Genomic DNA, 13470 nt, shown 5'->3' with positions numbered 1-13470 from the left:
GTTGGCTTTGGCAAAATCCCTTAGCTTCTGCTTATCCTGGAATGTTTTGATTACACCATTGTATTTGATTGCAATTCCTATTTTTGCAGTGTATCCCTTAGTTGTTGTTGTTGTTTTTTTTAATCATTCACAAAGTCAAATGCTTTTGCATAGTCAATGAAACCAAGTAAACATCTTTCTAGTGTTCTGTTTTTAGCCAAGATACATCTGACATCAGCAATAGTGTCCCTCAGTACACAGCCTCTTCTGTAGCTGTCTTGGATTGCTAGCAGTTCCCTACTAATGTACTACTGCAACCAATTTCGAATTTTCTTCAGCAAAACGTTAATTGCGTGAGACATTAGTTTTGTTGTTCAATCATTTTCACATTGTGTTGCATCATGTTTCTTTGGAATGGGCATTGTTGTTGTTGTTAAACATCATTGAGTCTGTTCCAACTGATAGTGATCCTGTATAGGGTTTTCAAGGAGCAGCTGGTGGATTTGAACCACTGCCCTTGTGGTTGTTGTCGTTGTTGTTAAGTGCCGTCAAGTCGGTTCCGACCCATAGCTCGACCCTGTACAGGGTTTCCGAGGCTGTAAATCTTTACAGGAGCAGAACACCTCATCTTTACCCCGCAGAGTGGCTGGTAGTTTCAAACTGCTGGCCTTAAGGTTTGCAACTCAATTAGTAACCACTACACTACCAGAGCCCTTTTGGTTAGTAGTCCAATACTTATCCTACAGTACACACCAGGACTCGAATGGACATTTGGGAATATCAAAATAAAAATGCCAGAGACAAGACAGGAACTTCTATACTTAACTTATTTATTTCCACTGTTGACTTTATCACACTGCTCATAGTAGTTTATCTTAGTGAGGTTGTTGTTGTTGTTAAGTGCCATCGAGTGGGTTCTGACCCATAGCGACCCTGTATAGGGTTTCCAAGGAGCAGCTGGTGAGCTTGAACTACTGACTTTGTAGTTCAGACGGCTTTACAGGACTCCTAGTGAGGTTAAGGGAGTGGAAATAAATAAGTGAAATGTAGAAGTGCTTGTTTTGTCTCTGGCAAATACGATCTTTCTTAAAAAATGCCCTCCATTTACTGATGGGCAGTAAGAGGGGGCACCACTAGCACAGAGGCATGGCATTCTTCTAGGGTGTTTTTTCAAACCTACTCTTTTGGTTGTAGGTATATGCCATACAGTATGGTCTTTTCTGGAGGACAATAACAAGAAAATTGCAGTTGCCCATAAATAATTTTAAAGTTGGTATATATCTAAAAACAAATCTCATATCTATCTCTATGGGCTTTTTTATTTCTCTACCATAGAAATGATAATGTGATGCCTAAAGGATGAACAGTTAATTCAGAATACTTCTTAGCCACATCATCTGAATACAGTTTTTAACTCTATTTGTATTTCATTTTCATTTTAGTTCTTTTACAAAGCTCCCCCACCTAGCAGGAACAGAACAGAATTTATTGCTTGCCAAGAAAATCCGAAACCAATGGAAGGAATCTGGACTAGACTCAGTAAAATTGGTGCCTTATGATGTTCTCCTATCTTACCCTAATGAGACAAATGCTAACTACATATCAATTGTGGATGAACATGGAACTGAGGTAATGTAGAATTGTTGATGTTCTCCTAGTTTATCATAATGGGACCAACGCCAATATCAGTTTTGGATAAATTCATGATTTAGGTAATACAGAATTGTTGGTGGTTTTTATATTTTATAGTCCTGTATTTGAATGTGAATGTGAATGAAGGAAGGCATCTTGAACACTGATTAAGCGTTTGAATCTACTGGTTGCTTAGAGGAAGAAGTATGTGGCAGTATATTTTCATAAAGCTCACAGCTTTACAAATGCTATGGGGTAGTTTTACTGAGTTCTGTAGAGTCATTGAAGTCTTGATGTGGTGCTGTAGGATAGGCACTGGCTTGATTAAGGTCGGCAGTTCAAATCCACCAGCCACTTCTCAGAAAACCTATATAGGGTCTCTATGAGTCAGAACTAACTCGACAGTGCTTAACATCAACTACATGTCACTGTGAGTCAGATCCAGCACTCCAGCAACTAGTTTGATTTTGGCATGGGACTGTAGGACAAAATAGAGAGAGTAATTTGTTAATATGGAAATTGAAGTTTGTGGGGTTTTTTCAAAAATTAGCAGCTGGCAAATTAAGTATTCAGTACCTACAATGTATTACAAGGAGCCCTGGTAGCGTAATGGATTATGAGCTGGGTTACTAACCTCAAAGTCAGTAGTTCAAATCTACTAGTCATTCCACAGGAAAAAGATGTGGCTTTCTACTCTTCTAAAGATTTATAGCCTCAGAAACCCGATACAGAATTGCTATGTGTTGGAACCAACTCAGTAGCACACAGCCACTATTACCACACTGTATTAGGTGTGGTGCTAGGTTCTGAGGCCAGAATGAGGACTAAGACATGGTTCTCATTCTTAAGAAGGTGGAATAGACAATGGAACACTCATTTCAAATCCATGTCTTAAATATTTTAGCGTGTTTTGTTGTTAAGTGCCATCGAATCAGTTATGACCCATAGCGACCCTGTGTAGGTTTTCTGGGAAGAGGCTGGTGGTTCTGAACCACTGATGTTTCTGTTAGTAGTTCAGTGCTTATCATGCACTGTCACGTCAGGATTCCAGTGACTCTATATTGTTGCTGCTGTTAAATGCCATTGAGTCATATTGCTTTAGGCAGTCTGCTGCACAAAGCCTCTTTACAGTGTTCAAGAGCAAAGAAGTCAGTTTGCTCTTGACTAAGGAGTGCCTGGCCCAAGCCATGGTATTTTCAGTAGTTTCATATACATGTGAAAATTGGACAACAAATAAATAAGACCATGGAAGATTGATGCACTTAAGTTACGGTGTTAGAGAATATTAAAAGGACCATGGACTTCCAGAAGGAAAAACAAATCTGTGCTGGAAGAAATACAGACAGAATGCTCCTTAGAAGCCAGGATGGCTAGACTTCATTTCTTATGCTTTGGACATATTATCAGTAGGGACCAGTCACTGGAGAAAGGATACCATGCTTGGTAAAGAGGAGGGTCAGCAAAAAAAAAAGGAAGACTCCCAAATGACATGGAATGGTACAGTAGAATCCACAACAGGCTCAAACATAATAATTGTGAGGATGGCATAGGACCTGGCAGTGTGTCCTTCTGTTGTACATGGTATCGCTATGAGTCGGAATCTATTCTAGGGCACCTCACAACTACAACAAAAGTAAAGAAATAAAGTTCTGTACTATTCCTTGGAATCTGATAAGGGTGGTTTGCTCAATTTGCTGTTAATGTTGTTATTGTTGTTAAGTGCCATCAAGTCAGTTCCATCTCATAGTGACCCTGTATAGGGTTTCCGAGGAGCAACTGGTGAGCTTGAACCAACAACCTTGCATTTCAAATGACCTTGCAGTCCAGCACATTAACCCACAGTGCCACACTAGGACTCCATATTGCTATTAATGGTGGTGGTGGTTCCGACTCATAGCAACCCTGTACAGGGTTTCCGAGGCTGTAAATCTTTACAGGAGCAGAAAACCTCATCTTTCTCACACAGAACAGCTGGTAGTTTTGAACTTCTGACCCTGAGATTAGCAACCCTATTTGTAACCACTACGCTACCAGAGCTCCTTATAGGGAATGAAGAAGCAGGCTGAGAGTCTGGAAATTATAAATGTGATCATTATATACTGATAAATTTGTAATTATTCTTTAATAATCTAGAATCATTCTTTCAATTCTTACTAGATTTTCAACACATCGTACCTTGAGCTGACACCAAATGGATATGAGAATGTTACAAATATTGTACCACCGTATAATGCCTTTTCAGCACAGGGCTCACCAGAGGTAAAATGAAGACATTTTTTATTAAAGCCTTTAAACATTTCTTCGTTATGCAAATGTATGTAGAAGGGGACTAGGTGACTAAGTTTCTAATCCATTGTTTGAGATTCAGTGATGTGATCCCACTCCAAGGAAAAATGTCAGAAAAAGGAAAATGAAAGAAAAAGAAAACAAGAGACTTTGATGAAGCAGTTACTACTCTGAAATAATAGATTGCTGCACATGCCTTGAGTTCAATAAGGATAATTAATGTTTTTATAAGGCTTTTCCCTTTGCTCATAATCTTGACTTTTGATTTTATAGATCATACCACAGAAGCTCTTAAATGCCATAGTTAGAAATTACCATATATGGAATTTAAAAATTTATATATGGAATTTAAAATTTTATTCTTTATCCTTTAGCACAGTATATATTGATTTTTAAAAAAATTTTGGTGAATGTTGAAAAATTCCCTGAAGATTTCTCCTGCAGTACAGTGGGTCTGTTTGTTAGGCAAAAGTCAGGAAAGACAACTTTTGTTGGTGCAGTATTGTGGAGCATGCTTATTCTAATTTGGTTTTGTCTTTAATGACGACAGCAGCATTATGTGGGGTGTTTTGTTCTCCCTCCTTCCCCTTCACAGGGAGATCTTATATATGTCAACTATGGTCGTACTGAAGATTTCTTCAAACTAGAAAGAGATATGAATATCAACTGCACCGGGAAGATTGTGATTGCAAGATATGGGAAAATATTCAGAGGAAATAAAGTAATGTGTTAATTTGCTTTTCTAGAGGGGAGAAGATAGGATATACCTTAGAAATGTAAATAATCAGCTTGCATCATGGTTTCAAAAGTTGCTTTAAAAATATTGTCCTTACATTTGTTACGGTTTCTCTGTATAGAAAATCCTCATTTTATGTTACTTTATGTATCTAGAAATGGAAATTAGTGTTCATTCTTTTTAATGAAAAAAGTAACACTTGTTTATTTTATTGAAGGAAATAAAAGTTTACAAATGAAAATCAATCAATCAATAAATAAAGTACCTCTCTGCGTTGCCGAACTCTACCCCCCAGTCACAATTACTTTATTAGATAATTCCAAATAATAAAATTATCATTAGATAATTTTCTTCTGTGAAATATATTATATCTGACTCTGTATACCCATTTCATACTTTATTTCTTATAAAGTAGGGATTTTATAATATTAGGGAACTGAATTTTTTTCACTCATCAATGATTTATAATATTCTTCCATGTTAGAACCTTGAGTTATATAATGTACTGCTTAAGTGGGTAGGATTCTGTACCTACATTGACTCTATTCTGATCTAGTATGGACTCTGCTTTCTAGATTTCTGACTGTGGGCAAGTCACTTAACTTCTCTGGGTTAATATGTCCTCATACATAAAATGGGAATCTCATAATAGAGTCATTATTACAATTGACTTAGTTAATATTTGAAAACATATGCTAGATAGTAAATGATATACAGTAATTCTGATCTGTTTATTGAATAAATATCTTATTATCTTAAATGATTTCATATTTTTTTATATACTTGATAAACAATCTGTTCAGTATGCCTCCTGTTGGACACTGGCTGTTTCTCAGATTTGTTTCACTTACAAATAATTCTGTGAATATTCTTGCCCTTATCTAGTTGTATATTTGTGTGAAGATTTTAGAGTATGGATTCTAAAAGTAAACTAGCTGATTTGTAATGTATGTTTTTTCATACCTAATGGGTATTGCCAAATTGCCCTCCAAAATAGATCAGATTATACCCCCAATTTTAAAAGAGTGCTTTCTAAATATTGGAATGTGTTCTAATAAAATAATACAGATGACTAGCTAGTGAATTTTGCTCTTCTTGGACAGTTTTGGTTATTAGAAATATGTTTACAAAAACACTGTGAGCTATTTTTTACACACTGAACTGTTTTGGATAGAATTTTCACTAAGTTTAGTTCCAAAAACCTTTGTTGAGTCCTTACTCTATCATGTGCTAGAATTTGGATGGCGGGTGGCTAAAAGTGAGGAAGACATAGACCCTGTTCTCAAAAGAAAACCCCTCAGTCTAGTAGAGAAACATTCTATAAATAACTTAAAACACTATATCCTATCCTTTCTTAGAAAAATATGGAAGTCATGCGAAGAAAGGAGACAGTAGTTTGCATTTGGGGGACAATAGAAATATTTCAAACAAGGTGCACTTTAATTTGGTTGTACAGAATAAATGAGATACCGAGAGAATTCATAATCAAAGCAAAGAGAACCTAATGTGTAATGACATAAGAAATAGTAGTGTGTAAATTTCCTTAAGCTACCTAATGAATATGTCAACCTATTCTATTCCTGTACATTGCCCTTGCAGGTTAAAAATGCCATGTTAGCAGGAGCCATAGGGATCATTTTATATTCCGATCCAGCTGACTATGCTGCCCCTGGGGTACAGTCATATCCCAAAGGATGGAACCTTCCTGGAACTGGAGTGCAGAGAGGAAATGTGTTGAATTTGAATGGTGCTGGTGACCCACTAACTCCAGGTTATCCAGCTAAAGGTAATGGATGAACATTCCATCCAGTTTGTGGTTATAAGCGGGATAACATTAAGCATCTGTAAAATAACATTAAATTTATATGTGTTGTTGTTGTTATGTTCTTTGGAGTCGGTTCCGACCCATAGTGACCCTGTACAGGGTTTCCGAGGCTGTAAATCTTTACGGGAGCAGAAAGCCTCATCTTTCTCCTGCGGAACAGCTAGTTGTTTCAAACTGCTGACCTGAAGTTAGCAGCCTGATTCGTAGCCACTACGCTACTAGAGCTCCTTTATGTGTAGTTATAATTTAATATGTTGTATATAATATAATGGAAGTCCTGTTGTGGTGCTGCAGGATAAGCACTGGACTGCAAGGTCAGTTTGAATCACAAGGTCAGTGGTTGAAACTCACCAGCAGCTCCTCAGAAACCCTCTACAGGGTCACTGTGGGTCGGAACTGACTCAACGGCCCTTAGCAACATGCAGTCCAATACAATCACAGCCCTGCACCATCCTCACAGTCACTGCGATGATTGAGCTGATGGCTACAACCACTCATTGAGGGCCTTCCTGTTTTGTTACTGACCCATTACTGTATCAAACATGATACTCTTCTCCAGGGACTAGTCCCTCCTGATAAAATGTCCAAAGTATATGAAACAAAGTCTCTCCATCCTGCTTCTAAGAAGCATTATGGCTGGACTTCTTCCCAGACAGATTTGTTTGTTCTTCTGGCAGTCCATGGTATAGTCAGTATTCTTCACCAACTCTTCCTTATTTATTGTCCAGCTCTCATAAGTATATGAGATGATTGAAAATATCACTCCTTGTATCCGCCACACCTTAGTCCTCAAAGTGACATCTTTGCTTTTTAATACTTTAAATAGATCATTTGCAGATTTACCCAATACAGTCCATCATTTTAGTAGCATGTTGTTCTTTAGTGTCATCAAATTTCAACTGGTTCTGACTCATAGCAACTCTGTATGAGGAGAGGCTGATGGGTTTGAACTGCCAACCTTGAGGTTACCAGTTCAGTGCTTATCGTTCAAGGCCAAACTAGTATTCCTTAAAATATTGTAGGATGCTATTGTTGTTAAGTGTTGTTGAGTTGGTCCTGACTCATAGCCACCCTGTATAGGGCTCCCAAGGAGCAGCTAGTGAGTTTGAACCACTTTACAGTCTAGTGCTTTAGCTCACAGCACCACACCAATACTTCTGTAGGGTTTGTTGTTGTTAAATGACGTTGGTTTTCCTCTAAGGTAGAAGTCCAGAAATACTGCTCTTTCTAAATTAGAATTTAGGGTTTCTGAATTGTGATCACCGAGCCCTGGTGTGGTGCTGTAGGATAAGCACTAGACTGTAAGCTCAGTTTGAACCACGAGGTCAGCACTTCAAACTCACCAGCTGTTCCTCAGAAACTCTATATAGGGTCACTATGAGTCAGAATTATTTGATGGCATTTAATAGCAACATTCATTTTGTCCTTCTCTAAATTGTACATTTCTACAAGTAGTTTGAAAAGAAAAAAAAAAGATTTTAAATAGGAGTTATTAAATTATAAAATGTCATGTTTCTTGACCTATGGGAAGTCATATTCACAATTAAGATAATGAATATATATATTCATTGCCTAAAAAAAGTTCTTTTTTTATTCATTCTTGCTAACCATTTTATACCCCATTCCTAGGCAACTACTGATCTGCTTTCTATCAGCACAGTTATTTAGAGATCTATCCATGTTGTTATATTTGTCAACAATAAATTTCTTTATTTTCTGAATAAAATTGCATTGTATGGATATACCACAGTTTGTTTATCCATTCACTTGTTGACAGAGATATAATTTGTTTTCAGATTGGGGCTATTACAAATGAAGTTTATGAACAATTTTATTTAAATCTTTGTATGGAAATTTGCTTTTTATTTTTCTTTAGTAAATACCTAGTGAGAAGACTGGATAATATGGTAGATATGAGTTTAATTTTTAAAGAAATTTCCAAATTGTTTCCAAACTGCTTGTACCATTTCATATTCCCATCAATAGTATATCAATGTTCTAGATGCCATCCTTTCACCAACACTTGGTATGATCAGTCTTTCATTCTAATGGTTTACTGTGTTATCTCATTGTGGTTTAAATTTGCATTTTCCTTCCAATTATCATGCCAAGCTTAATTTCATGCTGTTATTTGCTATCTGAATATAATGTCTCTGTTCTGTTTATCGTTGTTAGGTGCCACAAGGTTGGTTCCAACTCATGATAATCAAGTCCAAAGGTTATCATGTGATCTGCAAATGAAGATAGTTTTGTTTCTTTGTTTCTAATTGTATTTCCATTTCTTTCCTCTTGTACTGACTAGGTCTTCTAGTACAATATTGAGTAGACAGTGTTGGAAAAATAACCTTGCCTTTTTTCTGCTCAAAGGGAAAATCACCCAATCTTTCTTTATAATGTATGATACTACTTGAAGGTTTTGTAATAGATTCCTTTCATCAGAATGAGGGAGTTCACTTCTCCTAATGTGCTGAGATTAGGATTTTATATTGGATTTTTATGCAATGTTTTTTCCCTGTATGCACTGAGATGAATATGTTGTTATTGTTTGTTAAATTGCATTGGTTTTTGAATGCTAAATCAATCCTGCCATCCTGGAATAAATCCTACTATGTCACAATATATTATGAGTTGATGTTAACATTTTTTAAGAATATCTGTTTTTGATGATGAAGGGACATTGGCCTAGACTTTTTTTCATGTAATATCTTTCTCATTTTGGTTTCAGAGTAATTATGGAATGAGTTGGGGACTACATTAACCTCTTCATTGTTCTGCTAGAGTTTATGTAAAATGGGTATAATTCCATTTTGTAGAATTCTTCAGTGAGTCCATCTAGGTCTGGAATTTTGTTTCTGGGTATGTTTTGCATTACAAATGCAATTTCTCTAAGAGATATAAGGGTGTTCAGGTTACCTGTGTATTCTTAAATTAATTATGATAGTTTGTATAATTTGTGTCTTAAGAATTGTGTTCATATAAGTAGTTTAATTTGCTGATACAGAGTTGCACATAATATTATCCTTTTGTGTCTGAATATATTAGACTGATATCCATTCCTTCATTCCTGATATTGCCAAATTATGTATTTTCTCTTTTTTTCTGATCATTTTGGCTAGAAGTTTCAGTTTCACAGATCTCAAAGAACCAAGCTTTGGCTTTATTATCTACATTGTTAATCTGTTTCCTAATTCTTAGATATTTTGCTCTAATCTCTGTTACTTCCTTTCTTCTTTTTAATTTGGGCTTCATCTGTTTTACTTTTTTAAGGTAGAAACTGACATTATTAGTTTGAAACCATTGTAGTTTTATAAAATAAATATGTAGTGCTATAACGTTCCCTCTACAAGTAATTTAACTGTAAACTGTAAATTTTGATATATTGTGTTTTTATTTTTATTCAGTTCTGAATACTTTATTTTTTCATTTCTTCTTTCATACATAGCTTATGTGGACGTATGTTACTTAATTTCCAAATATTTGGGCATTTCCAAGGTTTCTTTCTGGTACTAATTTCTTTAATTTCACTGTGATCAGAAGACATTTTGCATATCTTAAGTCCTTTTACATTTATTGAGGCTTGCTTTATGAGCTAGAATATGGTTGTTGATGTTGTGTCTCTGCTGGTGGGTTTGAACTGCCTACTTTGTGGTTAGCTTATCCTATACGCCACATTGGTGGTGATAGTGGTGGCTATGTGCAGTGGAGTTGGTTCCGATTCATAGTGATCCAGTATAGGGTTTCTGAGGCTGTAAATGTTTATGGGAGCAGAAAGCGTCATCTTTCTCCTGCAGACTGACTGGTAGATTCGAATTGCTGATCTTGTGGTTAGCAGCTCAACTTGTAATCCACTACGCTATCAGAGCTCCTTATGCTAGGACTCCTTAAATGTTCTATGCACCTTTGAAAATTTGTAATACCTTTGTGGTGACATATTCTGTAAATATCAATAGTTGTTGTTGTTATTAAGTGCCATTGAGTTAGTTCTGACCCATAGCGACCCTGTATAGGCTTTCTGAGGAGTGACTGGTGAGCTTGAACTTCCTACCTTGCGGTTCAAATTGACTTTGCAATCTAGCGTATTAACCCACAGCACCACACCAGGATTGTTCAAGTCTTGTATACTTATAGATTTTGTTTACTTGTGTTGTTAATATTTTTGTTTAAGTAGTCAGTTCTTTTTTGTTGTTGATGTTATCTTTTAACGATACTTAAATAGTAACAAAATCTTATGACAGAGCTATTATTTCTTTTGTCATTTTTAATTTTTTCATGAAGAAGTGTAAATTCTGTTATTTTTATTTCATCATGCTAAAATCATAAGGCAATTAAGTTTTAAAGCTGATAATATTTCTCAATTTTTTTCCCTTAGAAAGAAAAAAATGTACTATTGTTTGTATAAAGTTATTTTATTTACTACCAAGATTTTTCTAATTATTTCTGGGACATACTTTCTAAACAACTTGTTAACTGAAGCTTCTTTAAGAAGGATTCAAGATATCTATGAGGTACTAAAGCACTCATAAAATTCAAAGGATTTTAGAAATGTCAAAACAAATTTGTTGTTGTTAAGTGCCATTGAGCCAATTCCAACTCATGTCCCTGCATGGGTTTTCTGAGGAGCAACTGGTAAGTTTGAACCACCAACCTACGATTAGCAGTTCTCTGGTGTGGTGCTGTGGATTAATGCACTGGACTGCAAGGTCAGTTTGAACCACAAGGTCGGCATTCAAGCTCACTAGCTGCTCCTTGGAAATCCTATACAGGGTCGCTAAGAGTCAGAACTGACTTAACGGCACGGAACAACAACTTATCTTGCAGCACCAATCCATAAAGACCTCTTAAAAGTGTCAAGGAGCAAAGAAATCTCTCTGAGGACTACTGTGCACCAGCACCATGTCCTCATTATTTCAGTCGCCTCCTCTGCATGTGACTGGACAGTAAAGAAAGAAGTAAAGAAAGCTGGGCAGTTAAGTAAAGAGAAAAAAGAAGAATTAATGCCTTTGAATTATGGTGTCGGTGAAGAATTTTTGAATATTCCGTGGATTGTAAGAGAAACAAACAAATCTGTTTTGGGAGAAGTACATCCAGAGTGGTTCTTAGAAGCAAGGGTGGTAAGACTTTGTCTCATATACTTTGGATAAGGTATCAAAAGGGACTACTCCCTGGAGAAGAACATCATGTTTGGTAGAGAGGCAGCACAAAAGAGGATATCATCAGTGAAATGAATTGCTACAGCAACTGCAGCAAAGGGTTCAAACATAGGAATTATTGTGAGGATGGTACAGAACTTGGTAGAGTTTTACGCTATTGTACATAGGGTTGGAACCAAATCATCTGCACCCCAAAACAACATAATCTCTATATATCTGTGTTATTTTAAAATGTAAAGGAATTAGTGTCTTAAAGTTGAATTATATGGGCCATATTAGATAAATGAATCATTTACTTTTTCTAGAACTTTTAATAAAATTTCAAACTTATAGCAAATCTGCAGCAGTCATGCAAGAAATTCCCTTATACCCCTTGCTCAGATTCTCCAAATGTTTTCACTTCATACTCTTGGTTTTTTCAGAGTACACCTTCAGGCTTGATGTTGAAGAAGGAGTTGGAATCCCCAAAATCCCTGTACATCCCATTGGATATAATGATGCAGAAAAAATACTTCGGTATATTTTTCTAATTAGATATAATGTTAAGATATTTTGCCCTAAATTTATCATTTTCTGATACAAAGCCAATATAATAAAAGTAAGGTCTTATATCAAAATAACTTCTGGAGTAGTATTAATAGAACACCCACTTTTTTTTTCAATAAGAGAATTGTTGTTGTTGTTGAGTGCCATCAAGTCAGTTCTGACTCATAGTGACCCTATATAGTATTTCTGAGGAGTGACTGATGGGTTTAAACTGCTGACCTTATGATTCAATCTGGCCTGTTGGTTCAGTCCATTATCCTGAAGTGCCACACCAGGACTCCAATAAGAGAAGTCAGTTTATTGGCTAATATAAAACACTGTTCCTTTTGCCACAAATGAATGTTTTAAATGCAAGAATATGTCTTAAATCAAAAAATGAATACTGAATTTGGATTTTTCAAGTAATCATTTTCTTAGATATTCATTATACATTTACACTCAGCCTCTATATTTAAAATGTAATAATACTTGTGCCTAAATCAGTGATTCTACTGCTACAGTTAAGAACTCTGCAGTATTAGCAAATTCAATAGCCAGTGTGGTTATTGAACATCTGGAATATGGCTAATCTGAAAATTGAGATGGACTGGAAGTATAAAATTCACATCTAGTTTTTAAACAAGAGAAAATATTTATTGACATCTTTTCTTATGGATTAAATGTTAAAATCATATTGTTGGTAGCTTGGATTAAATATATCTGTAAAATTAATTCGACTGCTTCTTTTTACCTTTAAACAAGGGTATTAGAAAAAGTGATTCATATTGTATTTCTGTAGAAGAGAACTAATATAGATATTTACTATCAGCTCGTAGATGACATGTATATGGATGTGATAAGAGAAACAAACAAACAAAACACTCAAGAACTGAATCTAAGGTTTCCATACCATGATTTCTGGGATAAGACAAGATGAATTAAGAATATGTAGTGGTGTTGGTGGTATCTCATGGAGTTAGTTCTGACTCATAGTGACCCTGCATAGGGTTTCTAAGGCTGTACATTTTTATGGGAGCAGAAAGCCTCATCTTTCGCCTGCAGAATGGCTAGTAGTTTCGAACTGCTGACCTTGAGGTTAGCAGCCTGACTCGTAGCCACATGCTACCAGAGCTCCTTAAGAATATGTAGTTGTTGTTGTTAAGTGCTGTAGAGTCGATTCTGATCCATAGAGACCCTGTATAGGGTTTCCTAGAAGCAGCTGGTGAGCTTGAACCGCCAACCTTGAAGTTCAAATGGCTTTGCAGTCCAGTGCATTAACCCACAGCGCCACACCAGGACCCCAAGAATATGTAGTAGTAGAGATAATGTTAAAATGA

At 36.0% G+C, this 13470-nt stretch overlaps 1 protein-coding gene across 1 annotated transcript in view; it reads left to right on the top strand.

Annotated features, from left to right (window-relative positions):
- Positions 1-13470, top strand: part of NAALAD2 (N-acetylated alpha-linked acidic dipeptidase 2) — a 59084-nt gene that overhangs the window by 12490 nt on the left and 33124 nt on the right. The window contains exons 3-7 of the mRNA XM_006871209.1: positions 1422-1608; positions 3769-3870; positions 4493-4618; positions 6233-6419; positions 12031-12124. Of these exons, the coding sequence (XP_006871271.1) occupies positions 1422-1608; positions 3769-3870; positions 4493-4618; positions 6233-6419; positions 12031-12124 (696 nt within the window). The remainder of the gene's footprint in view (positions 1-1421; positions 1609-3768; positions 3871-4492; positions 4619-6232; positions 6420-12030; positions 12125-13470) is intronic.

Source organism: Chrysochloris asiatica, unplaced genomic scaffold, assembly GCF_000296735.1.
Source record: "Chrysochloris asiatica unplaced genomic scaffold, ChrAsi1.0 scaffold00163, whole genome shotgun sequence".
NCBI lineage: Eukaryota > Metazoa > Chordata > Mammalia > Afrosoricida > Chrysochloridae > Chrysochloris > Chrysochloris asiatica.
Note: the sequence above shows the minus strand (reverse complement) of the source record. Positions and strands in the feature narration are given on the sequence as shown.